The 17,673-nt window shown below is 46.8% G+C and overlaps 1 protein-coding gene across 1 annotated transcript; it reads right to left on the bottom strand.

Annotated features, from left to right (window-relative positions):
* Window positions 1-2,447: 2,447 nt before the first annotated feature.
* On the bottom strand, window positions 2,448-3,699 carry LOC123397581 (protein MIZU-KUSSEI 1-like). The gene has a single exon (XM_045092118.1). The coding sequence runs from the start codon at window positions 3,565-3,567 to the stop codon at window positions 2,602-2,604; it is 966 nt and encodes a 321-aa protein (XP_044948053.1). The 5' UTR covers window positions 3,568-3,699; the 3' UTR covers window positions 2,448-2,601.
* Window positions 3,700-17,673: the final 13,974 nt, after the last annotated feature.

Here is a 17,673-nt window from a genome sequence, read left to right as displayed (position 1 = left end):
GGAACGAAGGGAGGAGCGGTCAGCATCGACGATCCAAATAGTAGTGTGAGGGAGTGTCCACCGGCATACACCATCATATCAGTGTGAGAATGTGTGCACCATATACACCATGAGATATGAGAGTTTTTCAAGGAAGCCTCGATAGACCCAAACTCAACCCATGCTGATTTTTCATATACACCAGTAGTTGTCGTTGATTTTTAATCTTTAAATCATGAACACAGGAAATGTCATCTGACGACGAGGGGATCCGTGAGCGTGATTATTGCGGCAACGATTAGGGTCTCTGCGATAGGCCTCACTAGCAAAACGACAGGTTTTTCACCATCAAGATTGACGAGACCTTTGATGTTTTTACGGTATGCAACGATGACCACTTTTTTTGCTTCTTTGCTTTGTATTTCTTTGCTTCAATGTGTAATTTCTGTTTTTTACAATTCGACTAGTGCATCCCCTGCCATGCAAGACATTATGTCTTGAAGAAGTTCGGTTTCCAAGAAATGGAGAATATGGAGACAAAGAGAGCTCACATGATGACTAAACATGGTTTAACATTTCTGGTTAAACTATACAATGCAGTTAATCACTCGCATTTTGGTTGCTCAACTTGGAAAGTTTTAGGCAAGGCATATGGATTTGAGGAGGATATGCCAATAACCTTCGATATTCGTCATCAAGATGATATTAAAGGTAATATCGACATTTGGGCCGATGTCGATATGCTTCTAGTTTTACCTCTATGTGAGTTTGACAACCATATTTATTAAGTATTTTGCATTGTTTTTTTAAATAGTTGGTGTTCGTCCCTACTTAACTTGTTTATTTTTAATTGACAGCTTATTTCTCTTCTTCATAAAAAAATAAAAGATAGTAGACATGACCTACTACAGTTCTGGCTCCGGTCTAACTTGGTTGGAGAAAAATCATCTAATCTCATTTATTGATGTTGATGTTTATAAGAACAATTATGAAGATATTGGTGAAAGTTATTCTGAATACGTGCCACCAGTGCACGAGTTGAACCCTAATAATTTCCATGTACATAACATGGTAAGATTATTTTTTACTATTGTATCATCAATTAGTTCATCTTTTTCATACATAATTTTTTCTTAAGAAAAACTAGATTGCTAACTATGTTATTATTATGTTCTTCAACAAAAATTTCCATAATGCATACTCGCTTTCTAGAAGGGATGGAAGCATGGAACTTGAAGGAATTGATAATTTAATGAAAACCCGTAGACAACTACTTGGCGGAGATGCGAAGGATTTGCGCATGCCACATGTCGAAGATAGATGGATCTCTAATCTTCACAATGAAGAGAGTGAAGCTTACCTTTTTATGTTATTTTACCGAGTAGAGAGTAGTAGGTTCTACCTAGAAGAGAATAATATGTGCTTGATAAGAGAGATGACTATTTTTGTTTATGACATTATGTAAGATGATCAAGATGATGATAAGTTGTTAGATGATTAAGTTATTGATCAACATGATGATAAGTTATTAGATGATTAAGATGATGATGTATAAGTTGTTATGTGGCTAAGGATGATGAGTTATTAGATGACATAGATGAGATTAAAGTGGATGGTGCAAGTAATTAAGTTGGGTTAGTAGGAACATATGATGTTACGACGGCACGTAAGTGTTATTTCTTGCACAATTATTATTGATATTGTATATTAATATGTATAACCATGTGTAAATATATTATAAATATTAAAAAATATGTGTTATTGGTTATGGCCTGAGTTACAAAAACACGCTACTAGTAACTTACCAGTAGCGCTGGACAAGCGACATTACTGCTAAGTGTTATATATAGGGCTGGGCCACCAATGTTACAGTTAAAAAATAGTTGTAGCACCATAGAAATAACGCGGTCACGCGGATTTTCCTTAGTAGCGCACACGTAACCGATTCCATTTGCAAAGAGATTCATGGCCTGATTGTCGATGCATGCCCACACAGAGAGGCTGGGACTGAGAGGGTACGAAGGCGAGCTGGAAAGTTAATGCTGTACGCCTCTCACCACCAATCGAACGCTAACAGTAGTTCATGATGGACATTCTCATTAATCCAGATCGTGCATGGTGGCCCAGCGTGCATGCAAGGATGGACTACAATAGACGCATAGCTAGGTCGCCCCATGCATCTTGAAAGATAAACCGCCCCACGTACTACCCAAGATGATTGCCATTCGGCTTCAGGACCAGAACCTGTCCAAGGGCGATGCTTGCATCCATCTGCCATGCTGGATTGATGCTGATCGATAGCTACTACGTACTTATAATTGCTGTTGCTGCATACGAACTTCAAGCTAAGATAACTAGCTAGCTCGTGATAAAAATTGACATTATTGATGTGATCAGTCATGCTTATTAGGCAACTGATCTGTCAATAACTCGCAGCGAGGATTCAATCACCAATCCACCATACCAAGTGCAAAAGTAACTGCTGTCTAGCATGGACTTGTACTCATTTGAACTTGCTATATTACACATAGTCTCTCTATATATAATCCAATTTCGCCAAAAACCGATGTGATCTACTCGCACGAGTATACATGGAAGACGAAGCACTGGTCTTTCCTTTGTTCACTTCATCCTCACTAGGAAAATGCTGAGCTCCGGTGCGCTGCCGTCGTCGCCTCCGCCACCGTCGCCGCCCGCAACGCCGCCCTCGTGGGGGTTGATCATGTAGAACGCCTCGGAGTCCTTGGACCCGACGACGCGCTCGACGCGGGCGCGCACGTACGTGAGCTCGCCGTCGGGCCCCGCGGGCACGCCGCCGTCCTTCTCGGGCGCGGCCGGCAGCACGCCGGCGCCCATGGACACGCCGCGGAGCAGGCGCATCACGTGCAGCTCGTCGTCGGAGGCGTCCTTGCGGCGGATGGAGTACCCGGCCTTGCGGCCGTTGCAGAAGACGGCCCAGACGTACTCCTCGACGAGCCGGCGGCGCGCGCTGCGGGTGTCGCTCTCCAGCGCCAGCTTGACCACCCCGGATCCGATCTCCTTGTGCAGCGCGCTGGTGAGCATGGGCAGCTCGATGAGGAACACCGGCGGCGCGCGGGTGTCCTCGTGGATGGCCAGGCTCACGCGGCCGCGCCGGTGGCCGAACAGCGTCACCGTCGTGGCGTGGTCCGCGAGGAGGGCCCGGCTGTTGTGCCGGCCCAGCAGCGCCACCATCTTGCACCCCGACGAGAGCATCGGCATGAGCTTGAACATCTTGAAGATCCCTCCATGGCCGCCTCCCTTGCCGCCGCCGCCGCCGCCACCGCCGGCGCTGTCCGGGACCTTCGTCCGGCGCCCGTTTGTGGACGGCCGGAGCAGCGAGCGGAGACTGGGGCCGTCGACGAAAGACGGCATCGATCGCACGGTACTTGCCGAATGCCGATCGAGTTGGTGGAGTGAGGCTTTTTTCTTAAGCAAAGGGGCTTCCCTTGTCGTGCGGATATATAGCCAGCCAGCCAGCCAAAGGGTCGAGGGAACGGGAGCTTGAAGAGGTTGGCCGGTCGTTGTTGCGCTGTGTACCGTAGCATCGTGGAGTCTGGTCGAACTCATCGTTTACCTGCTGCTGCTTGGATCTGTCCGGGCGTCCCCTCTCATTCTGAACGTGACCTGACATGCATTTCCACGTAGTTCGATCCGTGCTGCTTGTGCAATTCTTATGTGCACTTATGTTGTAATGACATCTGTCTACTGAGTACTATATATATATAGTTGGTACCCATGTCTTGTCACGACGAAAAAAATGCATGCAGGTCGTATTAACAGTTTAACACGAATTCTACAATTGGTCCCATTATCTATCTTTGGATTGTTATTACCACGAAAAAATGGTGGAATGTGATGAAATAGGGATTGCTTTTGGAATTTAGTACTCCCTCCGTTCCTAAATATAAATCTTTTAAACGATTTCACTACATGTCTATATACGGAGCAAAATGATTGAATGTACACTCTAAAGTATGTTTATATACATCCGTATGTAATACACTAATGAAATCTCTACAAAGACTTATATTTAGGAACGGAGGGCCGGAGTACGTGTTTTTTTCACAGGGTAAATTTAGACTTCTTACTTGTACAAATACAATTTGGTGCACCTCCTTTTGGCAGTGCCAGTGCGCCTAATCTTTTGTGATGCAAGAGTAGACGTGCAAACAATGTTTTCCTTTGATTTGTTACGACAAATTTTGGTCACCGACCTTCTCTATGCTATTTTTTTGAGCAAAAAAGATTTTCCCCCGATTTCCATTAATAGGAACCAATAGAGGTTCGCAAGACTAAGACCCAAAGCCTACCATGAGAACTAAAACAGTACTCCCTCCATCCGAAAATACTTGTCATTGAAATGGATGTATCTAGATGTATTTTAGTTTTAGATACGTCATTTTTATCCATTTGTGCGACAAGTAATTCCGGACGGAGGGAGTACCTGGGACGAGTAACAAAGCAAGGTGGAATCATAAGAGTAAAGACGCAACTCACTCCTATGGCTCAAAATCTGTGTGCTATAGCAAAAAGGGGGAGGAGGCAAGGAGCCAAAATGACCTTGCAAACCCCAAATGTGGTGAAGAAATAGAAACTACAGTTAAGCAGGCAACATCACAAATGAGATCATAAACAACATCACCGAGGAGGCAACATGTCACATATTTCTCCCCCCCCCCCCCCCTTCAACCACCCTCTAAGAAATTGTAACCAATGCAATGGTGGACACTATTCTTGATCACCTGGTTGAACAATAAAATCTAAAATGAAATAAACAGTTCTAAGTTTTTTACAACAAACAACTGTTGTTCTACTCACATGTTCATATTGCTCTATAACCGAAGAAGGAAAAAATCAAACCTCCGAAATGCTTCAAAAAGACCTTTTTCAGAGCATTGTTTTTTTTACTTTTTATCGAGAACGCCACGAATGTCATTCCTTCTAAAACATTCACATGTCGGTAGAACATTCTATCATGTTTGCTACAAAAATATTCAGAATTATTATTTTGTACTGATTTACTATTTATTAATGTAGTCCAAAATATGGGAAAAGTTCGTATTTCATGAAGGGCATCTTCAACGCCGACCCGTAAATTCCTCCGGTATATGTCCGTTTTTGTGTCTGGACGTTGTCCGCGGACATGATACATGAGGGAGCCATCCAACGCTAATTACAAAATATCCGGTTGGGTGGAGAAAAAGTAGATAGAGAACATGCATGTGATAGGGATATTTGCGATTTAGTGTCGGCTTAGGAAAAGAGAGAGAAGAGAGGGACCATGCATGTATGGATGGAAGCAGAGAGGGAAGAGATGGACATGTATGTGATTGATCAAGTGCATATCCAAACTCCCACAAAACCTCCCATGTTTGTCTTCACTTTGCCGGAATCCATACGTCCAGACTGCTAAGGGGACATATACAGATCCCCATTAGATAGCAAAAGTGGTCTGGACGCTACGGTTGTTGGCGTCGCCTCCTCTTGCAACGCCGCTTTTCTTCTTCCTCACAATCTCCAGCTCTCTTGGTTTCTCTCCACAACACAACACACACACATTTGAGAAACTCTAGACACACGCACACAACCAAGGAGAAGACCAGCCATTGCTTTAAACGAGAGGCACTTCTCCTTGGTGGAACAAGAGACTACATTGTGTTTTTTCCAGCCCTCACGGCCTCCTTTTTTCATTCACTCAAATGACTTATATACACACATGAGATAGAGGCACCCACTAACCCAGCCACCATGCCCGGCCACTAACCCACCTATTTCCATGCACTAACCCATTAAGCCACATGCACGTCCATGTACAGCCCCGCTTGCAGCGTTTCCTCTATAACCGCACACCTAGTCATCAGCTAGCATGCAGCTAACAAACTAACTACCTTGACTAAATCAACTAACTCAGCTGACCCACTACTAGCTTACATGCACCCACATGATCTCATTTTATGTGCGTACACATGCCGCAGCTTAGTAAATGAACAAGTCTACATGTATGACTCAACGCAAAACAAATCCAACATGATGTAATCACCTATACAACAAGGTTAACTCTAACAATCACCTTCTTAACCTTGTTGTCCCTTATTACTTTTCAAACCCGTGCTCGTTGATGTCGTTGGTGCAACACGGAGACGGCAGCCATTGCCATCTTGTCACACCAATTACCATCGCCGCCGTTGGCCTCGATGAGAGCCACACCTTCTATACCTTCAACACAAGCGCCCCGCCGTGGCACGCTCGTTGTCGCTCGTTTGTCACCGGTGCCACAACTCGCCGGTGACTTGCCTTCATGTTCATCACCGGTGACACCACTCGCCGGTGACTCACCTTCATGTTGTCGACGATGACGCACCTTGTCGACGACTCGCACATGGAACTCCTTATGCAATGGCCTCCGCTCCATGGCCACCTCCTCCATGCCGCCGGTGACACAACTTACCAGGCGACATACCTATCTCCATCACCGTGACGCAGCTCGACGATGATGAAGACACACACCAGCCGCTAGCAGCATCACACCGCCAACGACGTCCACCTTGCGCCGCCGACGTCCCCCTCATACGGAGTCCGCCACGCAGCCACACCGCCGTGCACCTCCATAGGCCGACACACGGCCCGGAGCTTCGCGCGGCCGCCGACGAACGCCGCCATTGCCGGCACGCCTCCGGCATGGCCAAACACGCTCGAAACAACCAAGCTCATGATACCAATTGTTGGCGTCGCCTCCTCTTGCAACGCCGCTTTTCTTCTTCCTCACAATCTCCAGCTCTCTTGGTTTCTCTCCACAACACAACACACACACATTTGAGAAACTCTAGACACACGCACACAACCAAGGAAAAGACCAGCCATTGCTTTAAACGAGAGGCACTTCTCCTTGGTGGAACAAGAGACTACATTGTGTTTTTTCCAGCCCTCACGGCCTCCTTTTTTCATTCACTCAAATGACTTATATACACACATGAGATAGAGGCACCCACTAACCCAGCCACCATGCCCGGCCACTAACCCACCTATTTCCATGCACTAACCCATTAAGCCACATGCACGTCCATGTACAGCCCCGCTTGCAGCGTTTCCTCTATAACCGCACACCTAGTCATCAGCTAGCATGCAGCTAACAAACTAACTACCTTGACTAAATCAACTAACTCAGCTGACCCACTACTAGCTTACATGCACCCACATGATCTCATTTTATGTGCGTACACATGCCGCAGCTTAGTAAATGAACAAGTCTACATGTATGACTCAATGCAAAACAAATCCAACATGATGTAATCACCTATACAACAAGGTTAACTCTAACAGTCCGAACATATATGGGAGGTTTGAGGGTCAGCCTTAAAGATGCTCTAATGTGGCACATATCTGACAACTCGGGTCTACCATAACCAGAAGGCGGGAGAGTATGCATGTATTGGCCGATCTTCAACACAATATTCTAGTAAAATTGATGTTTTGCCAACAATTCGTTTTTGTTGCTGTTTTTTTTTTGCGGATTTGCCAACAGTTCGGTTAATAGCAGCAAACCAATCGATGAAACTTTGGAAATGTGCAGACCATCTCCATATAGCCGCCTGTAGCTAATATGCCCTCCATTATGTAAAGAGATTCCGTCACAGCTACGTCTATCGTGGTACTACTTCAGTCATTTTTTGGTAAAGATCCGTTTCAACCCCTTGCCTTGATATCCTCAACACTCCTCTTACCAAGAACGAGCTTTTGGACCATGGCGGATGAGGCTGATGGGGACGCTGGAAGGACCACTCGGAGTGGTGCCGGGTGGAAGAAGGGTTCTTTTCCAGTTCGGCATGTGCCTCCACTGTCCACACCCTATTGAGGATTACCCTCAAAGTTGCCGTCATGGGCTCTGTTCAACTTGTTGATCTCCGCATCAAACGCCACTCACTAGATCACCACAAGCTACCTTCCATTTCCCATTCCTTTCAGTGCTCCTCACATCCTTGACGCTGGACGGGTTTGCATGCTCTACCTAGCCCTGAACGTCAGGATGACGGAAACATCAACCATGCATACGTTCCATATATATGCATTCATACGCGCGTGTCATGATCAAACAAACGTACAATTCCATCGGTGTTGCCTTTGGTGCCTTGTCAGCGAGGCACCACGTACTTTGCGTAGTGATACTCCGTCTAATCCGAACCGTAGGGAGGTCGATAAGCCGGTGATCTCTTGCCCGTACGTACAATGATGCTGGCTAGATAGCGAATTATTGGAGAATGCGTGGATGCGCTAGCCATGGCGCCTGTGTGGATTAAGTTGTGGCCTGGTGTGCATGCACATGGCATGTTTGATGGATGGGACGGGCTTCATATATAAAGTGTATTCACGTTGACGTTGTTTTCTGGCTGTTAGGTAGTTCATTTTCGATCGTGAGAAGAAGATGGCACTGAGCCGAGCGTACTGCGTCTGCATGTGCGGCACGCTGTGTTAGCTAGAACTCGGTTCAGATCGAAAGAACTCGTGATCAGTGTCCAAATCAAGCATCATCGGCCAGTCTTTGTGTAGACAGAGAATCCGATCGACTGCCAGCCAAATGCTAGGATCTTAGTACTAACAATTGGAGGTAGATTAAATTACAGTCTTGCTAAGTCTCAGTCGACTAATACTTTGTTAAGTCTCAATTGATGCTATATCCGTGAGATCTTACATTAAGATCCGTGCAAAAATTCTTTTCAATTTTTTATTTTTCTGTCTTGTATGTTACTAGCAAAAGGGCCCGTGCGTTGCAACGAAAAAAACATACCACACGCTTTTAATTTTTTATAATCATTTTGATTTATTAAAATAATAAGCTAACTAACTAATGTAGTCAGTCCTATCCTATTTTGTTGAGAAATCAACCCGTCCATTGTTAATTTTACCATGATGAAAAATTGAACGGGACAAGCAAAGCAAAACAAAGAGGCTACGTGAATTGATCAATGGACTGTTATCTTATTTCACTCATGGGGTAGAGAATGTGGGATCAGATGACAAACTGAAGGTGGTTTTTCATTCTCTGTCTCTACAACGATACAATCTTACATTCAATACATTCATTCATCAGCAAACAAATCCCCACAAAACAAAATTTATTGCCGGTGCTTGGCACACGGTTGGAGGCATGGGAGGGGATCTCACCAGATGATGAGTTCCTGCCGGAGGAGGGGATACGATGAGGGGAGCAAGGTTAGACGCCTCTATCTGGCCATAAGGAGTCGCTGTTGCCGCGCCATAACCTCGGAGTTCCCCGTCTGAGCCATGGAGGCCCATCTCAACCTGCAAGTACTTCGCTCCGCCGCGCCTTATCCGCGCGCCGCCGCTGTTCTGCATCGAGCAGACGCATCATCCCCAGTCACTGTAGCTGTCGCGTTGATTTGATCCAGAAGCTGTGCTCGAGCGCCGAGGGGGCAGCAAGCGGGCAGAGGTACGGCCGCGGAGGCGGGTGGGTTGACATCGACAACAGTGGTGGTTGAGGTCGGCTGCGGAGGCGGGTGGGTTGAGATCGACAACAGTGGTGGTTGAGGTCGGCCGCGGCGACGAGTGGTGTGGCAGCGGCCTGGGCACAGGGCAGGGTGGACCAGGGTCGACGCGATGCGCTCGAGCGCCGCAACGGGGGCAGTGAGCGGGGAGAGGTACGACCGCGGAGGCGGGTGGGTTGAGATCGGCAATGGTGGCGGTTGAGGTCGGCCGCGGCGGCGAGTGGTGTGGCGGCGGCCTGGGCACAGGCCAGGGTGGCCCAGGGTCGACGGAAGGAGCCGGTGCGTACGGTATAATTTTTGCAGTGAATCGTTTTTTTCCTTTTACATTGCAGATAAATGATGGAGCGCGGGTTGAACAACAAAAATTACAGGGGCTATTTTATAAAAATGTCGCGGTGGGTTTTCCGACGGAAGCAATAGCCGCTTTATTATTATTATTATATATATATATATATATATATATATATATATATATATATATATATAAGTATAGATATAGATGTCACTTGACTGAGCTTGGTTAAATCTTAGTCGCTGAGACCTAGCCACACCCATTAAATTAAGGAGCTTCCGATCCACTTCTAGGGCTAGAACTACTGTGCTGCTCCACCGTCTATCTATCTATCTATCTCTGTTCGGCGAGACGGCGGAAAGAAGAGGAAGACGATGGAAAGGCATGGCCTATATATCCACCATCTCGGTTCGTTGAAGGGAAAGCCGGCCGACATCCGCATACGGACCCAGGACGACACACATGCATGGACATGGAAGAGAATCGAAGGATTATACTCCGTCCGCTCCTAAATATAAGTCTTTTTAGAGATTCCACTAGAGAACTACATACGGATGTATATAGACATAATTTAGAATGTAGATTCACTCAACTTGCTCCGTATATAGTCTCCTAATGAAATCTCTTAAAAACTTATATTTAGGAACGGAGGGAGTATTTATTATTAGGCGTCGTTCCGTCGACGGCGACGGCGACCCGCGTTAAGAGGGAGGCGAACACGCACGTGACGCTGCGCCTTGCTCTCCTTAACTTCTCGAGGAGATCTAGCTGTGCCATATGCTCCTGCCTGCCCGCCTGCCCGCCCCCACGGCGATGCTTTCCGGCCGGTCGGCCTCCGCCAGTGGATCCCATCCCGTTCCCGTGCGTGCCCCACGCCGGAGAGCGCCGGCCGGTCACGCCGCGGTTGCTTCCTTCCTCTCGATCGTTGGACGGCATCACGCTAGCTCCTTCTTGCTCTACAGGAAGCTCCTTGGTGTTTTCCTGTTCTGTACGCGCGTTTCCGTTGGAACCCTAAGCTTGGGGACCATTTCGTTACAGTTCGCTAGCTAGCTTTTGATGAATTATTTGCCGATACGTAGTAGTCCACAGATCAGCACACGGAGCCCACCATTCTTTCTCCACAAATGTCACACCTTCTTTTGGATCTTAAATAAGAGAAAATTTAACCTATTCGTTTCATCTCCTCCCGTATCTCATGCCGGTTTGTTCTGGGTTTTTTCTTTTTGGAGTGTCTAGGTCTCGGTCGACGCGAACTCTCAGTCAAGTAATATATTATGCAAAAAGAAAAAAAATTGGAAAAAAAATTATTTTCACGAATCTTGATGCAAAATCAACGGATTATAGGATCTGACTCAGACTTCGACTGATTTTTAGCAAAGCTCTATTTTTTTCGTTGTGACAGTCCATCGAGCATACCCATTTCTGTTCTTTCTTCGTTGAGCCAAGAAATACATGAATTGCAGTTGAAGATCGTGTGCCAAGATGATGCTGGTCATGGATACGTATTCTGAAGTTGGCGCTGGCAATATGAAGCCTGGAGAATGATCAGGTTTCTCGCGCAATTGGGTGCTGCTGGTGCTGGCCACTGATACGTTCATGGATGGAGAATCGGGAATTCGGGATTGTGATGCGCACTGTTCACGCTGTTGCTGTTGCTGTTGCTGTCAGCGTCTTTCAGTTGCTGTTGCTTGATGGTACGAGTCATGGTGCGCCATGACGGAAGAAGAATCGGGGTTCTCGTTTCTCTCGACATGAGTACATGGTGGCACACATGACACCAAGACAAGCCGAGTTAAGCACCGGGCCTGACATCTCGCGCGCTGCAAGTGGGAACGACAAAGTTTTTTTTTGAAAGATCGAGCACTTGCTGGCATTTTCGATTAATAGCAGAAAGCAACGGGGTTACAAAATTGAGGTGCTGATCCTAGGGTCTAGTAGTGTCGGGAGGGGTGTTGACCACAGGTGTGTCAGCTCACCATGAAGTACATGATCGATGATCGATGTTTCACGGTGGTTCCCTGAGAGGACTCTCTATGCAGCTTGCTCCCGTCAATTTCCATTGCTCCATGCAACTAGTGATCCTAGCCATGATGTCTCTCATGCATGGACTTTTCTTCTAGAAGGTGCACAATTTTCGCTCCCTCCAAATTGCCCAGCAAGTGAGATGCCTCATGGTCCTAATGCCCTTCTTCCATCTTGGGTCGGCCTCCTCTTGAGAGATTAGAGCGATGTCCGTGGCCGATTGGTGTTGCCAATCCTCTTTGGGTTTAAGCATAGAACAGCTCTCCCATGGGCCTACTTGATTCCAGACCTTTTGCGTCTCTGGGCAAGTCCAGAAGAGATGCTTACTTGTTTCGAGGTTTGCACACATATCTGACAAAAATACTCATTCGGCCATCCTCTCCGCTGCAATCTGTCATTGCACCACAGTCTGTCTTGGAGCATCAACCAAGCCAGCATCTCCATGGTTTCTGGCACCCATGCCTTCCAAATGAGTTGGTCAAAGCTTGACGAAACTCTTCCCTGGAATTGCATTGTGTATGCAGAACATGTTGAATATTGCCTCGAGCTTTCTTTGCACCACATGATGGAGTGAGGTGTGTCCTCCTGAAGTTGGTTCCTTGTCCCTCCCAGCAGTCTGTGCAAGGCGAGGAATTCTTGTACCAGGTGGTGGTTCTTGCCGTGCGCCAAGTCCCCGATCCATGTGCCGTCGTTGAGGGCATCTCGAACCATACGCTGCTACCTTCTTGAGTATTTGTAGGAATTTTTGTCTAAAAGGATCAGAAACTGACTCGAATTGCTAAAAAGAACCACATGCGGTATGATTTTGCAGGAAAGACCCCCATCCACCGTGGCGGCAGGCGCGTCAGGTGACGCGTGTCACCTGCCGCCACCAGCCGAGGCGGCTGGGCCCCGCCGCCACCACCCCAGGCGGCAGGCCTAGCATTCCGTTTCAGTCGTGAGACGGCCAGTGACCACTTACGAAAAACAACGACCCGGACGGAACGGGAGGCAGGACAGGTAGGGCCTGCCGCCATGCAGCCAGGCATGCACGACTGCTGCGTTCACTGAGAAGTACATGCATGCATGTGGACATACCAAAAAGTAGAAAAGAAGGATTGCATGCATTGCAAAGCATAGCACAGGAGGAAGAGGACCGTGCGGTGTCATCGCTAGCTTAGTGTAAATATAAGTAGGTCGTGCATGCCGCATGGCTGCATGGCGGCAGGTCCTACCTATATCGTCCCGGGTCATTGTTTTTCTGTAAAGTAGCGGCCGCCAGGCGCGGTGGCGGCAGGGCCCGCAATCAGTGGCCGTTCCGTCGCGGCGTTGGCTGAAACGGAATGCCAGGCCTGCCGCCTGGAGTGGTGGCGCGGGGCCCAGCCGCCTCGGCTGGTGGCAGCAGGTGACACGCGTCACCTGACGCGCCTCCGCCACGGTGGATGGGGGTCTTTCCTGCAAAATCATACCGCATGTGGTCCTTTTTAGCAATTCGAGTCAACTCCTGGTCCTTTTGGACAAAAATTCTATTTGTAGAGCCCTGGAATTGTTGTGCCAGCGTACCTCGGCCCTTCGAGGAGAAGTGCCAGAATGAGGCCGAGCGCCATTCACCGATCACCATCTTCGTCGCCGTTGTGAATAGTGCATGATCTTTTTTGTTGCATGAAACTTCCGTGCCAACCCAAGGCCGCTCCGGATGGCGCCAAGGAAGTCATAGTCAGCGTAGTGGTAGGGCCCTTTCGAAGTTGTGAAGATCATGTATTCTTAGTCCCCTTTGATCAATTGGCGAGCACACCGTGTTCCAGTTGACCTTGCAGGCTGCGCGTGAAATCTCTTTGTCTTTGTTCCAAAGGAACTGGCGCCTGCACTTGTCAATCTCCTTGAGCAGCTTCTTCGGGATTGGCAGGGAGTAAGGGCAAAGGTTGGCATGGCGGAGAGGATGCATCGTACAAGGACTCGGCGACCTGCGATGTGCATGAGCTTCCCCTTCCATCCCTCCAACCTGGCCCTTATCCTATCGATGATGAACTGGAGATGAACTAGACGGATACAACACGGAGTGACCGTCAAGACGAGGTATTTGATCGGGAAGTGGGCAACCGCTCCACCAAACACCTCAAGCACGTCCTAAATGTCGATGCCCTCGCATCTGATTGGCGAGACCGAGGACTTCGCAGGTTAATGCGTAGTCGAGAGGCTGCACCGAAGCCTTCAAGGATGTGCATAAGCGAGAGCATCTCCTGTCGCTCCGGGTTGGCGAAGATCACGGCATCGTCGGCGTATAGGCTCACCTGTAAGCGATTGTTACGGCCGGGGATAGGATGGAGCAGCCCCCGCTCGGTTGCAGCCTCTAGCAAGTGGTGCAGTAGGTCGATGGCAATGATGAACATGAAGGGGAGAGTGGGTCACCCTGCATGAGGCTGCGGCGGTGCAAGATCTCCTTTTCGGCAATCACGTTGAGCATGATCGATGAAAATGCCGAGGATAGAAAGAATGCTACCCAGTCCCTCCATCTCGCGCTAAACCCTAGCTTATGTTGTAACTCTAGCGGGTACTCCCACGAGACGGTGTTGAAGGCTTTGGCGATATCTACTTTCAGGAGCATCGTCGGGATTTTCCTTGGACACCAACTTCGCCAATGAGTGGATAAGACTAATAGGTCTGAAATCTTGGATTGTGGTTGCACCATCCTTCTCGGGCAGCAGCACTACCATTGCCTCATTTAGCCTAGCAAAGTTTCCTCCTGCCAAGTGGTAGAATTGCTTAAACAAATCCATGATGTTGTCCTTGATGATGGCCCAGCAGCTTCTATAGAAAGATCAATTGAAACCGTCCGGGCTTAGCGATTTCTCCTACGGGGAATTTCATATCACATGCCATACTTCCTCCTCGATGAAGGGATTATCGAGGCCACTCATGGGCAGCAAAGGGAGGTGATACGTCTCCAACGTATCTATAATTTTTTATTGTTCCATGATTTATATTATCATTGTTTTATAATCATTTTATAGCAACTTTATATCGGGACTAACCTATTGACATAGTGCGGAGTGCGAGTTGTTGTTTTCTGCTTGTTTTTTCAAAACACAATAGACCGAAAGGTCGAACATGACACATACAGTAGGTATGATCAACATGAAGATGTTCGCCATTGAAACCGCCTCATCTCACGTGATGATCGGACTTGGGTTGGGGGATTTGGATCATGTATCACTCGAATGACTAGAGGGATATCAATTTGAGTGGGAGTTTTTAGTAATATGATTAACTAAACTCATTATCTTGAACAATAGTCTAAGTAATATTTGCAAATTTATGTTGTAGATCAATGGCTCGCGCAGTAGCACCCCTGAATTTTAATGTGTTCCTAGAGAAAAACAAGTTGAAAGATGATGGAAGTAACTTTGTAGACTAGGCCAGTAATGTGAGGATTGCCCTCACAGTTTTCCAAAAGGCCTATGTCCATGATGCACCGCTTGGTGATGCACCTATTCTCCTCGCGACTGGAGACGTTATGAACGTCTCGCAGGCGCGTTCTAATGACTACTCAATAGTTCAGTGTGCAATCTTGTATGGCTTAGAACCGGGACTTCAAAGATGTTTTGCACGTCATGGAGCATATGAGATGTTCCCGGAGTTGAAGTTTATATTTGAAAAGAATGTCTGAATCGAGAGGTATGAGACCTCCGATAAGTTCTATGCTTGCAAGATGGAGGAGAACGGGTGTGTCAGTGAGCACATACTCAAAATGTCTGGGTATTCCAAGCGTTTGGCTGAGTTGGGAATTGTTCTCCCGCCAGAGGCGATTAGTGACATAGTTCTTCAATCTCTGTCGCCTAGCTACGAGAGCTTCGTGATGAACTATAACATGCAAGGGATGAATAAATCAGTCACCGAGTTGTTTGCGATGCTGAAATTCACTGAGTCAGAAATTAAGAAGGAGCATCAAGTGTTGATGGTCAACAAAACCACTAGTTTCAAGAAAGATGGCAAGGTTAAGAAGGGTAAGTCCAAGAAGAGTGGCAAAGTACTTGCCCCTCCCGTGAAGAAACCGAAGGATGGACCCCAAGCAAAAAAAAGAGAGTGCTTTCATTGCAAGGGGACTGGTCACTAGAAGCAGAACTGCCCCAAGTATCTGGATGACAAGAAGGCGGCCAACACCAAACAAGGTATATGTGATATACATGTTACTGATGTGTGCTACCTCCTGAGCTTTCGTTGGTTTTCCCTTGAAGAGGAAAGGGTGATGCAGCGAAGTAGATAAGTATTTCCCTCGGTATGTTGAGAACCAAGGTATCAATCCAGTAGGAGGAACAAGCAAGGCCCCAATAGTAGTACCTACACATATAATCAAACACTTGCACCCAGCGCTATAAAGGGGTTGTCAATCCCTTTAGAGTTATTTTCAAGGATGAGATCCGATAGAGAGATATAAAAGATATGGCAAAAAAAGTAAATAAATTGTAGCAAAGTATTTTTGATATTTTTGGTTTATAGATCTGAAAATATAATATGAAAAATAGACCCGGGGGGCATAGGTTTCACTAGAGGCTTCTGTCATAAAGGAAAATAATATGGTGGGTGAACAAATTATTGTCGAGCAATTGATAGAAAAGCGAATAATTATGAAGATATCTAAGGCAATAATTATGCATATAGGCATCACGTCCGTGTCAAGTAGATCGAAACGATTCTGCATCTACTACTATTACTCCACACATCGACCGACTCCTGCCTGCATCTAGAGTATTAAGTTCATGAAGAACAGAGTAACGCATTAAGTAAGATGACATGATGTAGAGGGATAAACTAAAGCAATATGATGAAAACCCCATCTTTTTATCCTTGATGGCAACAATACAATACGTGCCTCGCTACCCCTACTTTGTCACTGGGTGAGGACACCGCAAGATTGAACCCAAAACTAAGCACTTCTCCCATTGCAAGAATTACCAATCTAGTTGGCCAAACCAAAGCAATAATTCAAAGAGACTTGCAAAGATTTGAAATCATGCATATAAGAATTCAGAAGAGACTCAAATAATATTCATAGATAATGTGAACATAAACTCACAATTCATCGGATCTCGACAAACACACCGCAAAAGAGTATTACATCGAATAGATCTCCATGAAGATCATGAAGAATACGGTATTGAAGATCAAAGAGAGAGAAGAAGCCATCTAGCTACTAGCTATGGACCCGTAGGTCTGTTGTGAACTACTCACACATCATCGGAGGGGCAATGGAGTTCATGTAGATGCCCTCCGTGATCAATTCCCTCTCCGGCAGATTACCGGAAAAGGCTCCCAGATTGGATCTCTCGGGAGCAGAGGCTCCCGGTGGCGTAGAAGTATTTTCGTGGCTCTTTTTGGCGATACGGGAATATGTGGGAATTTATAGGCCAAGAAATAGGGTTAGGAGACCTCCAGGGGGCTCACAAGCCAGGGGCGCGGCCACCCCCCCCCCCCAGGGCGCGCCCTGCAGGCTTGTGGCCTCCCGGCAAGTGCCTTGCCCCCTACTCCAAGTCTCCCGGGTGTCTTCTGGTCCAAGAAAAAACTTTCTGGAGATTTTGTTCCGTTTGGACTACGACTAATATTCCTTATCTACAATACTCAAAAACGCGGAAAAAACAGAAACTCGCACTAGGCTCTAGATTAATAGGTTAGTCCTAAAAATAATTTAAACAACATATTAATGCATATAAAACATCCAAAACAGACAATATAATAGCATGGGACAATCAAAAATTGTAGATACGTTGGAGACGTATCAATGTGTACCTTAGCAACTCTCATTGTAGTGTGTGGGTATTTGATACTGGTTCGGTTGCTCACATTTGTAACTCAAAGCAGGAACTAAAGAATAGAAGGAGGTTG

This window comes from Hordeum vulgare, chromosome 5H (genome assembly GCF_904849725.1).
Source record: "Hordeum vulgare subsp. vulgare chromosome 5H, MorexV3_pseudomolecules_assembly, whole genome shotgun sequence".
NCBI classification, from domain to species: Eukaryota; Viridiplantae; Streptophyta; class Magnoliopsida; order Poales; family Poaceae; genus Hordeum; species Hordeum vulgare.
Note: the sequence above shows the minus strand (reverse complement) of the source record. Positions and strands in the feature narration are given on the sequence as shown.

Coding starts and splice junctions, on each gene's coding strand:
- LOC123397581 (XM_045092118.1), bottom strand. CDS start 3,567: ATGAGTTCGACCAGACTCCACGATGCTACGGTACACAGCGCAACAACG.